At 38.2% G+C, this 19,986-nt stretch overlaps 1 protein-coding gene across 4 annotated transcripts; it reads left to right on the plus strand.

The window, feature by feature from the left end:
* Positions 1-2,769: 2,769 nt before the first annotated feature.
* scn4aa (sodium channel, voltage-gated, type IV, alpha, a) lies at positions 2,770-18,569 on the plus strand. Of its 4 annotated transcripts, none has more exons than XR_001428430.1 (26): positions 2,770-3,094; positions 3,246-3,364; positions 3,481-3,570; positions 3,665-3,793; positions 4,745-4,836; positions 4,938-5,183; positions 5,270-5,333; positions 5,511-5,652; positions 5,763-5,960; positions 6,636-6,806; positions 6,881-7,010; positions 7,679-7,917; positions 7,998-8,171; positions 9,023-9,379; positions 11,272-11,757; positions 12,010-12,051; positions 12,155-12,275; positions 12,386-12,540; positions 12,622-12,795; positions 12,925-13,047; positions 13,328-13,609; positions 13,704-13,757; positions 14,282-14,419; positions 14,546-14,650; positions 14,795-14,895; positions 15,115-15,203. XR_001428430.1 is itself a non-coding variant. In XM_015060008.1 (26 exons), exons 1-26 carry the CDS (start codon positions 2,840-2,842, stop codon positions 16,770-16,772), a joined length of 5,646 nt encoding a protein of 1,881 aa, XP_014915494.1. In that variant the 5' UTR covers positions 2,770-2,839; the 3' UTR covers positions 16,773-18,569. The 4 variants fall into 4 exon arrangements, 3 of the variants coding, with proteins under 3 accessions (XP_014915494.1, XP_014915495.1, XP_014915496.1); XM_015060008.1 differs by lacking the exon at positions 14,795-14,895 and adding an exon at positions 15,484-18,569 and having other exon boundaries at positions 15,115-15,385; XM_015060009.1 differs by lacking the exons at positions 12,010-12,051; positions 14,795-14,895 and adding an exon at positions 15,484-18,569 and having other exon boundaries at positions 15,115-15,385.
* Positions 18,570-19,986: the final 1,417 nt, after the last annotated feature.

Here is a 19,986-nt window from a genome sequence, read left to right on the forward strand (position 1 = left end):
AATACAAGACCTAGCTGGATGAGCAAACGGATTGCAGGTGTGAGGGGAGAACAGGAGACAAATTGAGGGGAGGAAGAGAAAAAGTGGCACAGGGGGCAAGGGAGAGTACACTGGGGATTAGGAAATAAATCTAACATTAGACTACAGAAACATAATTAAACTAGAGTATGAGTATCTAGAAACAAGAAGTAAACATAGCTAGAAGCATTAAGAAGAACTGATCTGAAGTAAAACAGAAACAAGACTGGTCTAATAAAAGGAAGCTGAACGGCAGCGTGTTAAAAAAGTAACGCTTGAAAGACTTTTAGGACTGAATTTAGAAGAAAAATGTATTTTTTTTTAGTATCCTGAAGTTGGTTTTGACAGAAATAGTATAACTGTAACATTTAACAAAGCAATTAGATTGGATCAGACTTTTTTTTTTTTTTTGTAACTAAAACAGATTTAGGCAAAGACAGACTTTGCTTCTAAGAGTTTTGAGTGACTGGGGCAGATTATGAAGAAAACATTCATTTCCATCCCCTGTACAAGACAAGGCAACAGTCTAATGATAGGACTTTTTTTTTATTTTGACACTGGCAGGCTTTCAATTTTGAGATCTTTAAAAATGGACATTTGATGGCTTCAGCAGTTACATCTTGATGTAATGTAATCAGGAAATGCTCCCCATAAGGCCAATGAGAAACACATCTACTTTCATGATGTGTATTTTAAGGTTGGCTCTCTGTTGGGAGCAGTGGGGCCCACAGCTCCCAGAATGGGAGTTTTGAAAAGCAGTGATTTGAAGGGCCCAGGAAAGGAATACAAATGTGCAGGTAGCAAGGTGGTTTTGGACACACTAATCTCTGTTGTAGCTGATTTTTTTCAGGGTACGAAAAAAAAAAAAAAAGAGGGGAACTCCAGGTGCCAGAGTCAGGTGTGTGCTGGGTAAGAGAGGCAGCTTTCAGTAGGGGTCGGGTTAAAATCATTTTTCTGCTTGAACGATAGCCTCAAGTGTCACATGTGAGGGTAGAGACAGAGGCACAGAGGCTTGGTGTGTTCAGGGTCCCGTGTAAACTAGAAGGAAGCAGAGAAGAGTCAGTAAGCTAAGCTGGCATGCTGTCCTGTTTATCAGAGGGATGTGAGACGCAGAGCAGAGGGAGGAATGAGCAGACTCATCGGGCTTCTGAAACACGATGCTCCGTCCTGATTGCCTGGAGCAGCTGTGCAGCCACCGTATCTCTGTGAGCGTGCGCGGTCTCTGCACAGGATGCATGATTCTGTGTTCAAGTGGCACGATCCAAAGAAGTGTTTCAGTGCATTCATGTGTGCACTCAGCCGAACACGGGTTTGTCTTGTCATTTTTGACTGATTTTTGTAAAGTGTGTGATTAGTTTGTTCACACACTTTTAGTGATCCGTGCCACGTCTATGATGCGTTTTCCGGGAGACTTGATCTGATTTTACATGTTGAATAGATTAGTGATTTTTTGTGTTTTTTTTTTTGTTTTTTTTTTTTTTAAGAAAACAAGATTTAACCACATGCAACATTTGGAATACTCTAAAGCAATTAGTGCAATTAGCAATTAACCTTTTTTTGACAGGTTATGATTAAATGTTATCCCTAGCCATCGGACTGAACAGTGCGCACAAAGGGGTATTTGTTTTATTTGTTGGTAAATAGAAATGTTGGCATAATTGCAACACCCTTCACTATAATTGGGACCTCCAACAAAGATGCATAGATAGGCCTTTGAAGAAATTGTTGCTATGGCAACTTAGCGGCCATTGTTTTTTTATGCCACACTGAAATGTTTTAAATCTTTGAACAAAGACAATTTGTTTACATAATCAATAAAACAACTTAAGAACAGAAAAAAGCTATACAAAGTTACCCGTTTTCACTAGCAACCCTCAAAACAAAACACATAGCTTGATGAGCCCCAAGACTTATAGGAAAATATTAGGTGGACTGATGATGAGGCTAAGTTGAACATTTTGGACTGTGAGCGTCCTGTGACATCTGACAGAGACTTTCAGACAAAGAAAAACAGACTGACTGTCAAAGAGGATGGTGGTAGTGTGCTAGAATGTGACCGCTTTGTTGTTTCACAATCTGGTTGCATTAGTGCTGCTCTCCATATTATCTTGATGCAGACTGTCTGACCACTGTTTTGTGAGGGTCAAAAAATTTTCACGACAATATTGTGCAATAATATTCATGCTTAATTGACTAGTTATATTCCTTATGAAAATCAACACACATCTTCTTTACCTGAGTTGTGTATCACAGAGCCAAGGCATACATTGCTAATAATTTCCAAGTCACCGAGTTATGACATTTTGGTGGTAACAAAAACAAACAAACAAAAAAACTTTTCTTTGCATATATTTTTTTTTTTTACATTACTAAATTAATGCTGTTAAACAAGATTTTTTGGAATAATGACAATGATTTTGCTCTTACCATGGAAGATACATTTACTTTCAGGTTTTTCATAACATTGGTTTCAATAAGTGTGGATGGTGATGTGTACATGACAGCATGTAACATTCATACTGATCAAATTTTCCAATTCCTAAATGTTTTAAACCAGTTATGCCAAGCATATTGGATGAATACATCATTATGTTTTCTTTTTTCTTTTTTTTTTAAACAGCAATAATCTAATGCCACATTGTTTTTGGTGAAGGGTGATCACAAAAGCATACAATTTCAGTCTTGGTTTAACTGAAGAACATTGGCTAAATGCTTCTTGAGACACATGGGGTAGGAATGCACTTTGTTCTTACTTCCCATTTTTTCATTCAGCTCAATCTAGGGAGTACCCGGCGTGGTTACCTCCCTTCGCGATGCAAAGATGGCGAACCTGCTCCCTCCCCCAGGCATTGCGGTCTTCCGCCCGTTCACCCAGGAATCACTGGCGGAAATCAAGAGGCTCGCGGAGGAAAGGAAGAAATCAGCAGAAGCAGAAGACCATGACGGGGGAGAACCAGTGGGGCCACACCCTGATCTGGAAGCTGGAAAGAGCCTTCCCCTAATATATGGAGACCCTCCTCCAGAGTTGCTCAACACACCCCTGGAGGACCTGGACCCCTTCTACAAAGCCCAGAATGTCAGTCTGAATCCATCTGAGCAGAACCACACCACAGCTGTCCACATGCAGTGCATTTTTTACAATAGTTATCGTTTGTCATTGCTAAAGATTTGTTGCAATGTTGCTTAGACTGGAATTAGTTTTCAGGATACATCTCTTTGTTTTTCAGACATTTGTCGTGATCAGCAAAGGAAACACGATTTACAGGTTCAACGCTGAGCCGGCTTGTTACATTCTCAGCCCCTTTAGTGTGATCAGGAGAGGATCCATCAAAATTCTCATACATTCATATCCTTTTGTCTATTTAGCATCCACATTTTGATATTTTTTTTTTTGCTCAATTTGATGAATAAAAGCAAAAGATTTGTAAGCATCTTAAGGAACTTTCCTTAATCCTGACTTAAATTATTTAGCATGTTCATCATGATTACCATTCTGTCGAACTGTGTGTTCATGACGATGAGCAACCCACCAGCATGGAGTAAAACTGTGGAGTAAGTGGTTTTATTTTACAGTTGTTATTTTTTTCTTTTTTGGTCATTTTGGTGCCTGGGCTTTTTCTCATTTATGACAGATTGTCTTTTTCAGATATGTTTTTACAGGAATCTATACCTTTGAGGCTACAGTCAAAGTGTTGTCGAGAGGTTTCTGCATTGGTTCGTTTACATTCCTTCGAGATCCATGGAACTGGCTGGATTTCATGGTGATCAGCATGGCGTAAGTATCTGAAAGTACTTTTATTCTTGGAGTCTTCTCTAGTGATCTTAAGTAGAAGTACTGAAGGCTTTTTGAAGCCTTTTTATTTCCTGTTCTTGTGCCAGACCGTAACAGCCTACTGTGCAGTCTACGAAAACCAAAGTAAGAAAAATGGAGTAAAATCTCATCCATTAAACAGTATTTGTTTTTTGAGAGGAAAGCATGTGCAATAACAGTTCATGTTACAAATGCCAGGAACATGCACTCGTACATATTCCTGGGATCTTTAACAGGCTGATTGTGCTTGGAAGCCCTTCAATATGGCTGAATTTTAACAAGTCTGCAAAGAAGACGGGCCAAAATTCTTCCACCTTGATGTACAAAACTCATTGACCATTCCTGCAAATGCACGATTGAAGTTGTAGTTATCAAGGGTGCCATAATTTATTAGGTTTAGAGGAAAGTGCTTTTTTAGGTATTGCAGTTGTCAAATCATAATTTGACAACTGTATTTTATATTTACTCAGGTCATCTTTGTCTAACAACAAAGTCTGATGAAAAATTTCACAAAAAAGCGAGTTCAGAAGAAATCTTTAACATGAAAACTCCTTTTTTCCCATTATGCCATGATTATGCACAAGGGCTTGAAAAGCTGCCTACTTTTGGACAGAGCGATGGAGAAAATCTGAAGAACACAATCCACAGACCACATTAGAGATTATAAGCTCTGATGCTTTCAAAAGAAAATCTAATGAAATGAGAAATGCCTTAAATTTTTTAAACTGTTTACTTTGTGACTTACTGTCATTTTCAAACCAATCGTATCACACCAAAATGTCTACTGTCTTGATTTCTGTTGTATTTCACGGACTTCTTATATTAGTGACATAATAACAAAAGCATGACTAAATGTTGTGGTATTTTTTCATTTTATTTGGGTGTTTAATTGTTATTCTTTTAATTATTTTCTAGCTACATTACTGAGTTTGTTGACCTTGGCAATGTGTCGGCTCTCAGGACATTTCGTGTACTTCGAGCCCTGAAAACAATTACTGTAATTCCTGGTAACCGCCTTCATTCTTAACTTGCATTTAAATGTTCTTTATGGCTTGTTTTTTCAGTTTGCCTTATTCTAGTTGGTTAATATCCAGTGACTGTCTCATAGGCCTGAAGACCATTGTGGGGGCTTTGATCCAGTCGGTGAAGAAAATGGGGGACGTCATGGTCCTGACCGTCTTTGCCCTCGCAGTCTTTGCCCTCGTCGGCCTCCAGCTTTTCATGGGAAACCTGCGTCACAAATGCGTGCGATGGCCCATTCTGATGAACGAAGTTTTCAACGCCACCATGGCTGTAAATGAGTCTATGTACTCCAACAGTTCTTTTGATTTTGCCGAATACATCGAAAATCCGGGTACGTTTCCGTTTTTGCCTCAGTCATTATTTCATGGCAATATTTCTTCACAGGAGAGTTAACATCATTGTCTTCTTTGCTTGCAGAAAATCAGTATTTCACAGAAGGCAGCATAGATGCTCTAATTTGTGGCAACAGCTCTGATGCTGGGTATGTTTTACCAAAAAAAAAACATTCCCAATGTAATTTAGCTGCTTGTTGTCTGTTTCGAAAATTACAGGATATTTTATAGAATAAACTTATTTTTTGATTAAAGTGATTTAGAGACAGATGTGCTTCAAGAAAGGTGCCATTAGTTGTTAGTTAACTTTTTCCCCCTGTTGATAGAAAGTGCCCAGAAGGATACACATGCATGAAGGCTGGAAGGAACCCTAACTTTGGCTACACCAGTTATGACTCTTTTGGATGGGCCTTCCTGGCTCTGTTCAGGCTCATGACACAGGACTTCTGGGAGAATCTTTTCCAGCTGGTTGGAACTTAATTTCTTCTGTGTTTCTTTGTGATTTGTCTGTTTGGGTGATTACATTTGTAAGTGAGAAAATTGTCCTAAGTTCTTGCAGCTTCTTTTCTTTTTTAAAGACTCTGCGGGCAGCTGGGAGGACATACATGCTGTTCTTTGTGGTGGTCATCTTCCTGGGCTCCTTCTACCTCATCAACCTCATCCTGGCTGTGGTAGCCATGGCTTATTATGAACAGAATCAAGCAACTCAACTGGAGGCCATCGAAAAAGAGGAGGAATTCCAGCGGCTTTTAGAGCAACTAAAAAATCAAGAGCAGGTAACGACAGCAAGTCATATTCATCCAAGGCATAAATTATAAACTCTTATAAAGACTTTTCTTTTTAAATTAAAAGTAGATCAATACAATTATTTTTTTTTTCTGTAAACTGTTTCTAAATTTCTTTTGGACACTATTTGATCGCATTCAAGATTTCAAACATGGCCTCATTTTTTTTTTATTAATGAGACAAATGTCACAAGATGATTAATAATAATAATAATAATAATAATAGTTCATTTAAAGCCTCCCAGCTTGTTTTTTTTTTACTTGCCAAGTAAGACAGGCAGGCAAAATGAACACTTTTACCTTAACATTTTAATTTAAAAACCTAGAAAAAAAATCTAAGATTCACTGGTAACCCATTTTAATAAATACTTCACAAGAGAACCACGGGGAGATGTTGGTGTGAGTAACAAATTGATATAGAAATATGAGACAAGGATATATAATGTTAAACTTAGGAAATGGACACAGAGAACAAAGGAACCAAGTACAAACGCCGAAATAAAGCAAAACACAAAACCAAAGTCCAAAAGCTGATGACAAGAAAAACACTGGCTGGTCTTTGTTTTTATTCTATCTTCACACAAGCATAGTTCTTTTTATTCTCAGTAGGACGGATATATTTAAATAGCATATTTTCAGTCAACTTTGCAATATTTTAATTGGCAGGCACAGTTCCATGGAAGCCGAGCCACCCTGGCCAGTAAGAAGTCTGCGAGTCAACACACATTATCAGAGATGGAAGATAATGGACCTGGTCTCAAGCAGGGTGAGGCTGTGAATGACTGCAACGGAAGAGTTGTTCCTCGCTTGATGATTCGAGCGCCCACTATGGAGGAGGTTGGTTGGAGAAGACATATTGCGGTCTGCGGAAATATCGTTTGTTTCACATCATTTCTAAGCACATCCCATAGTCTGCTGTAGATTATGAAGTCAAAGAGAAGTCACTGGGCTCGGTGCACAGCACACTTCACCTGGAAGAACCTGGCTTGAAGAAGAGATCTGGTAGTGCTGCGACAGTGCTGTCTGTGGTCGCCATGGAAGGTACAGCGCTAAAATGTCACAAACAACTGAAAAAACACAATTCCTAAATATAACAATATAACAGTCCCAGACATTTGCAATCATAGCCAAAGCTGACTGAAACATATTAAAAATTAAGTCTACTAACAAGGACTTAATGCCCATTAAGTTCTTGTTAATAGGACTTAATAATCCTATTAAGTCCTATTGCAGTAGCTATACTGTCATCCATTGCAGCTACTCATTTTTACCTCTGTAACAATAAGTATTTACATTTAACTTTACATCTTAAGACCTTCTAGAGTCACATTAGTAGTGTCCAGATGAAATTAGTGTCACACCAGTAATTTGCATCAGTGTCAGAACCACTGCCAACTAACTTAACTTTTCAAACAGTTGTAACTCTGACCAGTATTTTATTTAAAGAGAACATTAGCATTGCCATTGGCTTCCCACGGTGAGGCTAATCACGCTGTATCCCATGCAAATCCCTGTCAACATTTGGTGTCATGCCCTTGTGGTGTTAAGCTTGGGCTATTTTAGCCTAGTAAACAAAGTGAAACAGAATGGCATGAATGTAGCTGTCACACAAAGGATGTTGCAACAGATATGCGGAAGATGAGCACCATAACCGTGTTGAAAATTGTCGAAGTGCAATATGTCTTCTGCTCTTGTTTGTGTTTGTCTAGAGTTGGAGGAGGCTCAGAGACCCTGCCCACTTTGCTGGTACAAATTTGCAGACATGTTCTTGAAGTGGGATTGCTGCCCCACCTGGATTGTTTTTAAAAAGTGGGTGCACTTTGTGGTCATGGATCCCTTAGTTGACCTCGCTATTACCATATGCATTGTGCTCAACACCCTTTTCATGGCAATGGAGCACTACCCCATGACCCCGGAGTTCGACAACATGCTCTCAGTAGGAAATCTGGTATGTATTTACCACTTTTTAATCTAGCAGGGAAACGTGCCAAGATCTCAGACCTTTTGAGTTTCATTTATGCTTTCTAGGTTTTCACTGGGATCTTTGCAGCTGAAATGTTTTTCAAGCTTATCGCCATGGATCCCTATTACTATTTCCAAGTTGGATGGAACATTTTCGACAGCATTATTGTAACTCTCAGCCTGGTGGAGTTGGGTCTGGCAAATGTCCAGGGTCTGTCAGTCCTAAGGTCATTCCGTTTGGTAAGAAACAATGATGATCGGAAATTATTTTCTCTGTTTTTTTCAAGTCAGGTTGTGTTGAATATCTATGAGTCAACATCTCTGAAAATCACATCTAGCACTAATCAATCATGGTCTATTTGCTGCTGATTGAGTAAAAAACCAGACTGCTAAAAAATTAAGAACCTTGAAGCAAACATTTGGTGGTTTTTAGCAATATGCTAATTCTTGATTAACTGTTATTAAGAATCTGTTGCAGTCTCAAATGTTGAGAGAAAATGTATGAAATTAGCCTAATTTGGACTTTCATAACCTATTTAAATCCAAGAAGGGAAAACTAGAAGCAAAAAAAGAGTTAAGCTGACAATTTCAGAACTGACAGGTTAACCTGACTGCTTTTAATGTTAGACCAAATCAGCCCTCAGATGGCGAAAGACATCTTAATTTTGGTCAACATCTCTGCTGTTCACTCCTTTCGAACCAGATTAGTTTCAACTCATTTCACAAAACCTAAGGGAACATGTTTGATGCTGAGGAGAGAAGACGATATCTGTATAATAGGCAAAGGAAAAGTAGTTGGTAAGAGAGAGATAATTCTAATTGACTTAGTTCATCACCTTTAGAAGCTATCACAAAGTTAGCGGCGTTGTTTAACTTCAAGTTTAATTGAATTGGCCATGTTTGGCTTAACGTTATTTCAAATCAACGCTGATAACTTTTCTCTAAATGTTCAAACTTGAGATTTCGCTGACTGCTGTTTACTGTGGATACATTGTTAACCGCTCATAACTATTCAGCACCCCTCAAATGAAACTTCCTCTGTTTTTCTTCATGGCGTGTCTTTATCTCTCATTTGTGTCTTCTGTGTCTAGCTTCGTGTCTTCAAACTGGCAAAGTCTTGGCCCACACTCAACATGCTCATTAAGATCATCGGTAACTCGGTGGGCGCTCTGGGGAACCTGACCTTGGTGCTGGCCATCATCGTCTTCATTTTCGCCGTAGTGGGCATGCAGCTCTTTGGAAAGAACTACAAGGACTGCGTGTGCAAGATCTCCGCAGACTGTGAGCTGCCACGGTGGCACATGAATGACTTCTTCCACTCCTTCCTCATCGTTTTCCGCATCCTGTGCGGCGAGTGGATCGAGACGATGTGGGACTGCATGGAGGTGGCTGGGCCCGCGATGTGCTTAATCGTCTTCATGATGGTCATGGTCATTGGAAATCTAGTGGTGAGTTTTTAAAAGGTCATTAAGTTTAAAATATGCAGATTTGCAAGTGGAATAATTGCTGTTTGTGCTACAGTGATGGCAAGTTTGGACAAAATATCAATCAGTTATTTTACAAGATTATTAGTGTGTGTCACCCTTCAATTTGACTCTTTCATTGGATAAGACAATGGTTAATCAAATTAGTTCATCCATTTCCTAATGTAGTTGTCTAACTGATTGCTGTCAGGATCAAGATTTTGTCAACAGCTTGTCTGTGTGGCGCATAGTATTGTGAATGTCGACAGCATAAAAATACTAGCCTTGACCTTTTATATTTGCTTTAGGGAAGAAGGCCTGATGGAGGATCACTGACAGACATCATTTCAGGATCATATTTAATTGCAAGAGCCAAAACGGTTTCCTGTCAGGTTATTCATAGAAATAAAAAGGAAATGACTCATCATTAAGCCCTAACTGAAATATTGCGTGAACTACGTCACGCTACGTGTAGTTTGCTTATATCCTACGATCTTGCAAAGCTGGTGATTTAATACAAAAATGCACGTTGAAATTAAGGCAAATACGTTCAAGTGTAATTGGTAAGTGTAGGATTTCTAGGTGGATCAAATCACGTGAAACCAGCAAACAGAAGTTTTGACTCTGCATGTGACCTAAGATCTGATTCTAGTAAGCCAGCTATACTGCTTCGGGAAGAAACACAGACAGCTGAGAAAGCAAAGCTCAGGTAGCAAAGAGACTTATTGGGTGCACAGTGAAAGTCATTTGATAGGAGAGTTGATAGTAACTGATGCAGAGATAAATTATGCTCCCCCATGAACAGGCAGGAAAAGGAACCAAGTTGATGCCTTTAAAGGAATCAAATTAGTGGATCAAATTGAAATAATGAATGATTTCATCATATTTCTGCAGTATTTCTTACAAACTTCTTTCTCATTTGTTGCTTTATTACACCCTGCTAGTACTGGTTTTGACTACCTTTGGGTCTTCAGAACTGCCTTATTTTTATTGCATTGATTCAACAACAGCTTGATCCAAGCTGACAGTCTGGACTGAGTTGATGCAACGTGTTGCATTGTCCTGCTGAAAGTAGCAATCAGAAGATGTGTTCAGTGCTCTGGTGTTTAAACAATGCTGAAAGTGAGCCCAAAAACAAGTCCCTCACACCAGCGTTACACAACCAGCAGCGTTAAAAGGTGGTATTTTTCATATACGTTGGTTGTAACAAATGGTTATTTGAATTTCTGTTGCATTTCTGTCATCTGGAACCACTCCTTCCTTTCGTCTCTGACATTTGAAATACTCAGACAAACCTTCTGGCACTGTTAAACCACGCCGTGGCCAAATTCACACCTCCCGTTTTTTTTCCCCCCCTTGAATTTGTTGCCTTGAGATCGTCTGATTCTTGTGTTTGTGTCTAAAACAGCGTGTGGCGAGTTTGAAAATCATTTTGTGCTTCACTTGTATGTCCTTTGAATCATGAATCATAGCCTGTTCTTTTCTACTCCTTTATTGTTGGTTATGCCTTTGTGTAGCTCCATTTATCCGCTAGCTGTCTTTACTGATTCGCAGCTCTTGTTCCAGAATGAGAGACATCAACTAGTCGATGTAACCATGATAACCTGACAAGCCTGGCAAACGGGAAGTGAGAAATTGATCACCAGACTTAATCTAAAGATAGCCTCATCTGCAATAGCAGGCTGTCAACATAATGTTTATTAATGTGACATGTTTCCTATTTGCTTCAGACTCTTCAAAGGGACTTGAATAGCAGCAGGGACTTGTATGAAAACTAATTAATTAGCTCCAAATCGTATTCATTTTCATGCTTTTCACATCTGTGAAATATTTAAAGTACAATTTAAAGCATTAAGCCCGTCAATCTTTTTACGCAGGTATTGAACCTCTTCTTGGCGTTGCTGCTCAGCTCATTCAGCGGAGACAACCTATCGGCAGGGGATGAAGATGGCGAGATGAACAATCTGCAGATTGCTATTGGGAGGATCACACGAGGCATCGATTGGTTAAAGGCATTTCTCATACAGCGAATCCAGCAAATACTTGGTAAAAAGCCCAAGGAGCCGGATAAGGAAACGGCGGACGATGGAAAGCCTAAAGCCGAGGAAGTCAAGATGAACCATTTGGACGCCTGTCTGACTCTTAAAGTAGCAGATGGGATTTCAGATGGCCCTGTGCAAAGCCAACCCTCTGGATTCACGGTGGATGGAGAGCTCAGTCTGAAAGTCCCAATCGCTGAGGGAGAATCAGATTATGATAATCTGAGTGACGATGATGATGAAGATGATGGTGAGCAGGATGTTGATGAAGAAGATGACGAACTTCCAGAGAGTGCACTGCGGAGAGATGATGAACAAAATACGGTAAAAGAAAAGAAGTGAAGATCTGTCTCACAAGAAATTAGCTAACTACATATCTACCTAATACTTGTTAGGTAATTCAATAAGATGGCTAGCAAAAAAATAATAAAATAAACTGCCGGCCTGCCATCAGTCCACCAGCACTGGATATTGTGCTGGTGATGCAATTTCCAAACACATTATATTCTCACTAACTGATAAATTACCCCTTACACAAGCATAAAAATATATATATATTTTTAAAAACTATTCCAGGAAAACCGTGAAGATGAAAGTAGTATCCCAGAAAAAGTAAAAGTGAGTAACTCTTTATGAGTAGCATTTTTCAGAGGTGTTTTCAGCAGAAGCCCAGAGCAGATACTAATTTTATGCTTATATTTCTTTTTTTACAACAAATGAGTGTGATGACGGGGATTCTTCAGTCTGCAGCACAGTTGATTATCGTCCTCCTGAGCCTGAACCTGAAAAGAAGGAAGAAGAGGAACCGGAACCTGAAGAACCAGAGGCCTGCTTCACTGATGGTGTGAACAAAAACATCTTTAAAATGAACCCTCACTGTTATGCATTGCCTTCAAAAGTGCCAAAGTGTATTATTTCCAGTGTGGATTCTATGCATTCTCGTTTTTCGCAGACTGTGTGACCAAGTGGCCATGTTTGACGGTGGATACCACCAGTGGCAAAGGCAAAGAATGGTGGAATCTTAGAAAAACTTGCTTCACCATAGTGGAACACGACTGGTTTGAAACCTTCATCATTTTCATGATCCTCCTTAGCAGTGGGGCTCTGGTGAGGCCAGTCATTACTCCAACTAATTCAGGATTGTTTCTTAAGCATTTGACTTTTCCCCCTCCTCCCTTTTTTTTGTAGGCCTTTGAAGATATATACATAGAAAGGCGACGAACCATCAAAATAATTCTTGAGTTTGCAGACAAGGTTTTCACCTACATTTTTGTCATTGAGATGCTCCTGAAATGGGTTGCGTATGGCTTCAAGACCTACTTCACCAACGCTTGGTGTTGGTTGGACTTTTTCATTGTGGATGTAAGTGTGGAGGTGAAGTTCCAAAAGCTGGCCTGCACAGTATGCAACAGTAAACACAGACTGACACGTCTTACATTGGCTAAAGTCCATGCTAACCCCTGAATAGGAAATGTTGTTATTTTCTGGCAGATTTCCTTGATTAGCTTAGTTGCAAATTGGATGGGCTACTCCGATCTTGGTCCGATCAAGTCGCTGAGAACCCTCAGAGCACTGAGGCCTCTTCGAGCGCTATCGAGATTTGAAGGCATGAGGGTACGTACATTTCCTTTGGAGTCTGAACAGTACTATTTCAGCCTTTTGCATGTCTAAAAAATAACTGCACTGATTGGCTGCCCCTTTTCGCTTGTTGATTCCATACTCACAACATGGCTGTCTGCTATTGTAGAAGTAAGTCATTTTAAGTCAGTTTGAAACTATTTAAAATATTTTTTTTTCATTGATCTTATCAACAAAACATGTTTTTTTTTCTTGTTTTTTTTCTTAACCACATATATTTTTAGATAATTGAAATAGGGTTCTTTCTTTTGGGCAGGTGGTGGTGAATGCTCTTGTTGGAGCGATTCCCTCCATCTTCAATGTCCTGCTGGTGTGCCTGATTTTCTGGCTTATCTTCAGCATCATGGGCGTTAATTTGTTTGCGGGGAAGTTCTACCGTTGCATCAACACCACCACAGAGGAGCTATTCCCTATGACCGAGGTCAACAATCGAACCGAGTGCTTGGCCCTTGAAGAAGCCACACGGGAGGCTCGCTGGATTAACGTCAAAATCAACTATGACAATGTTGGGAAAGGCTACCTCTCTCTACTTCAAGTGGTGAGGATTCCTTTTAGTGTATGCTGCGATATTTAGTTGATATTGTCTTTTTATTTGGAGGCCAATATTTTGAGAATATTCTTAATGATTACAGGCAACTTTTAAAGGTTGGATGGACATAATGTATGCTGCCGTGGACTCAAGAGAGGTATTCATTTTCATTTTTTATTTTTTTGTTTACATGGGAAGTGCACCTCAGATTTGATGTTTTCCAGTTGCTTCCACTGTAAGCTTTTGAAAATGGCACCTTCAAATATGATAAAAAAAACTATCCATAAGTAGCGGGATAAGATGTTTGTTTAATCTCGAACATGTTGCCCCTTAATTTTGGTTTTTGGAAGAGGACCAAAAAAAAAAATCTTCATTTGATAGTATACTATAGACTTTAGTGGAAATAGTAGCTCATAGAATACTAGATTTTTTGCAGTCATATGTAGGATAAATTATTTTTCATAAATATATCAATTTTAATCACTCTGTTCTTTTTTAAATTAATAGGATAACTGGCTGATTCAAATAAGTCACCCTTTACTTGTATTTTCAATAAATATGAGCGTAGACTGAGATTTATTTCAGAGATTGATGGCAATTTAATGAGTCACTACAATGGGACTAACTATCACAAAAAAATGTTTGTGTTTCAGGCCAATATTTTCTGTTTTTTCAATTTAGGTTGAGGAGCAACCATCCTACGAAATCAATCTTTACATGTACATATATTTTGTGATCTTCATCATCTTTGGTTCCTTCTTCACCCTAAACCTCTTCATCGGTGTCATTATTGACAATTTCAACCAACAAAAGAAAAAGATAAGTACTTTCAAGAAAACAGCTTGTAAAAACCCTACCGCAATTTATGTTATGGTTTTCTTGAGATGAAAAGCAATTTGGCTTTTTAAGCAATCAAATAATTATTGTCTTGTCTTATGTGTGCACTTTGGAGACCAAGACATTTTTATGACTGATGAACAGAAAAAATACTATGAGGCCATGAAGAAACTCGGTTCCAAGAAGCCACAAAAGCCAATTCCACGACCAATGGTGTGTTACTAATTTTCCAATTTATGAAAATCATGGACCCTTAACAAACATAAGAGGATTCCACCTCTTTTTAATGGTCGGCAGGAAATAACTGTTGAAATAAATTCTAAAACATTGATCAAAAAAGGTTTTTTTTTCCTGAAGGGCGATGTAAGACCCCAATAAGGCCAGTAGGTGTCACTGTGTTATATTAGGAAATAGCATCAGCTCTCAGGACGATGTATTCTTAAAATTGCTTTCATTTCGTGAGTAAAAAGTGATCTCAAAAACCGCTGTTAGAGATTATTAAAAGCTTAGCTTGAAGATTGCCTGAACTGATATCGAGATGTTTATAGAAGTTCTTCTTAATGAATTGTTGTCCTAAAATGCTTGATTTATGGCAGAGGAGCTTAGTATACAAAGAACGACATTTTCATTAAATGGTTTGGAAAAGTTCACTGACCTTCTCCGTGTCTCTCCAACAGAACCCGGTCCAGGGCATTGTGTTTGATTTCATCAGCCAGCAGTTTTTTGACATCTTCATTATGGTTCTAATCTGCCTCAATATGGTGACCATGATGGTGGAAACAGATGACCAAAGCCCAGAAAAAGAGGATTTTCTCTTTAAATTAAACGTGGCCTTCATTGTTGTCTTCACCGGAGAGTGTGTATTGAAGCTCTTCGCGTTGCGGCAGTACTTCTTTACCAATGGATGGAACGTTTTTGATTTCATTGTGGTCATCTTGTCAATAGCTGGTGGGTACAATGTCTTACCATTGTTTTACTAAACAAAAACAAAACAAAAAAAAACATGTACTAGTATATTACATATTGTTTTTTTTTTCTGATTTCAGGTACAATGCTCTCAGACATAATTGAGAAGTATTTTGTATCTCCAACTCTCTTCAGAGTGATCAGACTAGCCAGGATTGGCAGGATTCTGCGCCTTATTAAGGGAGCGAAGGGCATTCGGACACTTCTCTTTGCCTTAATGATGTCCCTTCCTGCCCTGTTCAACATTGGTCTCCTGCTTTTTCTGATCATGTTCATCTTTTCCATATTTGCCATGTCAAATTTTGCCTACGTCAAGAAAGAAGCCGGAATTGATGACATTTTTAACTTTGAGACCTTTGGTGGTAGCATTATCTGCTTGTTTCAGATTACAACATCTGCTGGTTGGGATGGGCTTCTACTTCCAATGCTGAACAGGGAACCTCCAGACTGTGACCCTGAATTTGAGAACCCAGGCACAGATGTGAAGGGTAACTGCGGAAACCCGGGGATGGGTATGATGTTCTTCTGCAGCTACATCATCGTTTCGTTCTTAGTGGTGGTCAACATGTACATTGCCATCATCCTGGAGAACTTCAATGTGGCTCAAGAAGAGAGCGGTGACCCACTTTGCGAGGAAGACTTTGAGATGTTCAACGAAACCTGGGAGAAGTTTGACTTGGACGGAACAATGTTTATCGAGTACAGTCGACTTTCAGATTTTTGCGACACTTTGCAGGAGCCTCTCAGGGTCGCCAAACCCAATCGGCTTCGTCTGATTGGAATGGATCTGCCCCTGGTTATTGGGGATAGGATCCACTGCTTGGATGTTTTGATGGCTGTTACACAGATGGTACTGGGAGATACAGTGGAGATGGCAGCAATGCGGGATAGCATCGAGGCTAAGTTCATTCTTAGCAACCCCACAAAAGACTCCTTTGCACCAATTACCACAACGGTACGCCACAAGGAAGAGCAACAAGCTGCTGTGGTCCTTCAACGAGCTTATCGTAATCATCTTCTGAAGCGCTGCGTACGCCACGCTGCTTATATGCACAGACTGAAGAGGATTGGCAGAAATTACAACGATGATGATCCACCTGAAAAAGAGGGGCTCCTTGCACGAAGACTGGGAGTTCTCTATGGAACTAATATAGACCTTGCTGATGAAATGGAGCTTGAGGCTTTAGAACCTCTGACAAGCCAAGAACCTTTTAATACAGACTGCGAAAGGGCCCAATATCTTCAGGAGCCTCCTGTGCAGAATACAATTGTGGTTCCTGCTGAAATAACCAGTGAGGAGTTATTGCATTCTGCCCCCAACCAAGATCCCTTACCCTTACAAGCAAATCTGAGAGAGCCGCTTGTATGACAAACAGATGAAGTGGGTGTTTCCCCCATATTTTATATCAATGAACAAAGCAACAGTATTGACACAAATGTTCACAAATTTCCCACTTTATAAATACTTATAACAGCTTAGACTTTCCTGCTACCTACCACTTAAATACTGGTTCCTGATTATTGGAAACCTGTCTTATTCAGGTTAGAAACACAACTGAACTTTCTTGTGACAATAATCAGTGAAGGAAAAAAAAAAGTCATTCAAAATTAAGTTCCAAACTTCTAAAGGAAATCAACAATTTTATTAAATGTATCTTTACCTTTAGACTTCAAATATTTTTAGACTTATCTCTGTAGAGTGATACCAGTCTGGACCATAAATCTCACATTTAATTATACTAGATCATTTTAAATTTAAAAAAAACCTGTTGTCTAAATGACCAAGATTGTGCCCCATGGTGAGACACTAATTTTAAGGTATTGAGGTTATTTTCCATATCAAATTTAACTCTAAGATTGTTAAACCATGCTTTCGTAGAAAGTTTAAAACTGCAGTCATAAGTGGATGAAATGATTCAATCATTGTTAAGGCTGTTTTGCTTTTCTTTATGCCCCTATTTAGCTATCTTCTTTGCAATACTTGTATACCCAGAAATAGTTAGGTCCCCTAAATCTTAATGTGTATTCCCACCACTTTCAACTTTTAGAAACCTCAGACTTTCTAAGTTTCTAATCTGCAACTATTAAGGTTCATACTCTTGCCTCAAAACAGCACAAGACAACTTCAGTGTGAGAATTGCAAATGTAATCCATATTTTTCCTGCTTAGAATAAAGGGGATAATTGCATTGTTTCAGATTGGAATTTTTAATTTTACAAGCTTCTGGTCATCAGAATCTACCAGAAAATCTCAAATTATTTTGTATATTTGTAAATTAGTATGTAAGAAAATAAAAGGTATGCACTATTTTAATTCCTTACATGTTGAACTTATTACAGTCGTCTTAAACTAAAAAGAAAAATGTTTTCATAAATTCTTCAGACATGTGCATCTGTCTTATAAAATGCTGTATTGCTATTGTTTGATCTGCACTTATCTAAAAAAGCAATTGAACTTATGGCAGGATAAAAGTTTAGACACTGTCTGTAATTTTGATGTTAACTATGTCTACACAGTGTTTAAACTGCTATTCATTTAAAACTATTCAGTGTTTGGGAGCAATACTTTTATGAGGATACTTTAGTATCTGTTGCACATTTGTAAATACCCTCAGCTGCAGACTTTGTCTATAAAACTTGATATTTTTTAGAGTTATGAAACCTTTTATGCAAAACATGGAGTCGATGGTTGGCTTAGTCAAATTCTGACTCTAAAATTAAAAGAATGCATCGGTAAAAAATTACAGCCACAGAGAAATATATGTAAATATTAGAAACACTAAAATTGAGATCTGAGCAAAAGTCTTTAGCTTCCCTTTATTGTTTTATTTTCTTCAAAATGAAAAGGACAAACTTTCTTATAATTTTTCAAAAAGTGATCTCAATAAATGGTTTTCCAGACCTTTTGCCTTTCTAAGCCCAAATCTAAAATTTTATGTATTTATCGGCGTCTTTAAAGGATCTGTTCTCATGTCTGTCCTAACATTTAAGTGAAGAGGTCACTTGTGTAAGTCTTAACTGAGTTTCAAATGTCTTACTGTTACGGCAAACATTTGCCTCTGTGTAGAAATGTTAGGCACTGAGTAAAGTACTCCTGTAAATAATTTTTATTCAAATTCCATTGTAACCAAAAAGAAAAAAAAAAAACATTAAAAGGTGTTTTTAAATGTAGACATTTTATTGTAAATTTGGCTATTTAGTTGTCTGATGTGCTTAAGACGTTCTCTAGTGTTGTGTAAACATGACTAAACTATGCACTTTCAGAGTTTATAACTTTTGTTGTTACAGTACACCACACAAATCCCCATATGTTCTTATTTTTTATTTATTTTATTTATTTATTTTTTGTTTAAGTATTTAGCTTGTTTAACTTTTTGGCTTGGTAGAAAATCAGAATAAGCAAAGGGTACAGTTTTTCCTTTGAGGGGCCTTCTGTGATACACTATCTGCAACATTTAAGCTTTGAAATGTGACCCCAAGCTCTGCTCTTTGAAGCTGAGACGCTGCTGCAGCTTGTCCCCCGTAGTCTTCCGTGATGATTTGGTCACATTCTGTTTACATTTCTACCGAGAGAGAAAGAGAGAGAGAGAGAGAGAGATCTCACGGTAAATTTTACAGCAACAGTGCGTTTACTAATTTCTTTTCTTTCTTCTTCTGTATATTTTTATTTTCTTATTGTAAAAAGTGTCACTACACTGTTAGAATAAAAAGTTTGTTTTAGGTTAAACCAGGGTGTGGGCTCGTGTTGTCAAGACTATTTTTAGTTTTTTTTTTTTTTTTTTTTTTTTTTTGTGAGAAATTAAACCAATTCTTTGCTGCCCTCTAGTGGTTGTAAACTTGACAACTTGAATTGATATTTACAGCATATACACTTTACACACATTTTATGAGGAAAAACTCTTTAAAAATATGCATGAGCTTAAGATAAATTAAAGTTAAACCAACAATTTCACATAATGTTTCTCTTTCATGCTATATTAACGATCTTATTCATTATGGCTTACAATCAGCTACATGAAGTGCCTTTAAGGTTAAGGCACAGAGTTACTGTTTTGTTTTGTTTTGTTTTTTTGTTAGTTTTTATTTTTAAGTATAATAGAATATCAGGAAAATGTTTAATTTTAAGGTCAACTGTTGAACTTTAGTGGAAGCTTAAAACTGCACTTAAAGACTGGCAAAGTTTCAATCTCTGACTGTATATGAAAATTTATATTGTACTCTGTACTCATTTAATTTGTTTCAAATCCACACTTGAGACAGCTAATTCAATTCAGGCCCCTGATAAAACTTAAACAACACTAAAATAACTTCCATAAAGCAGACATTAGATCAATAAAGTAATCACTTCAAATCAGCAATTACTGGTAAGAAGCATCCAGCTGGATTGAGCAAATGGATGTGTGATTAAGTACAAAGGAAATGGCAAACAGCATTGTCTTTTTATTGCTCATAGTGCAGACTGTAAGCCCACATGTGGCTCCCTGACACTCTGAAAACAGTGGATTTTTGCCTCAAAGTATAATTTATTAAAATTCATGCCGACTTTAAGATTAATACAATTAAAAGGGAGTGTGTGTGTGTGTG

This window comes from Poecilia latipinna, unplaced genomic scaffold, assembly GCF_001443285.1.
Source record: "Poecilia latipinna isolate Pla-1442-1.1 unplaced genomic scaffold, P_latipinna-1.0 Scaffold1676, whole genome shotgun sequence".
NCBI classification, from domain to species: domain Eukaryota; kingdom Metazoa; phylum Chordata; class Actinopteri; order Cyprinodontiformes; family Poeciliidae; genus Poecilia; species Poecilia latipinna.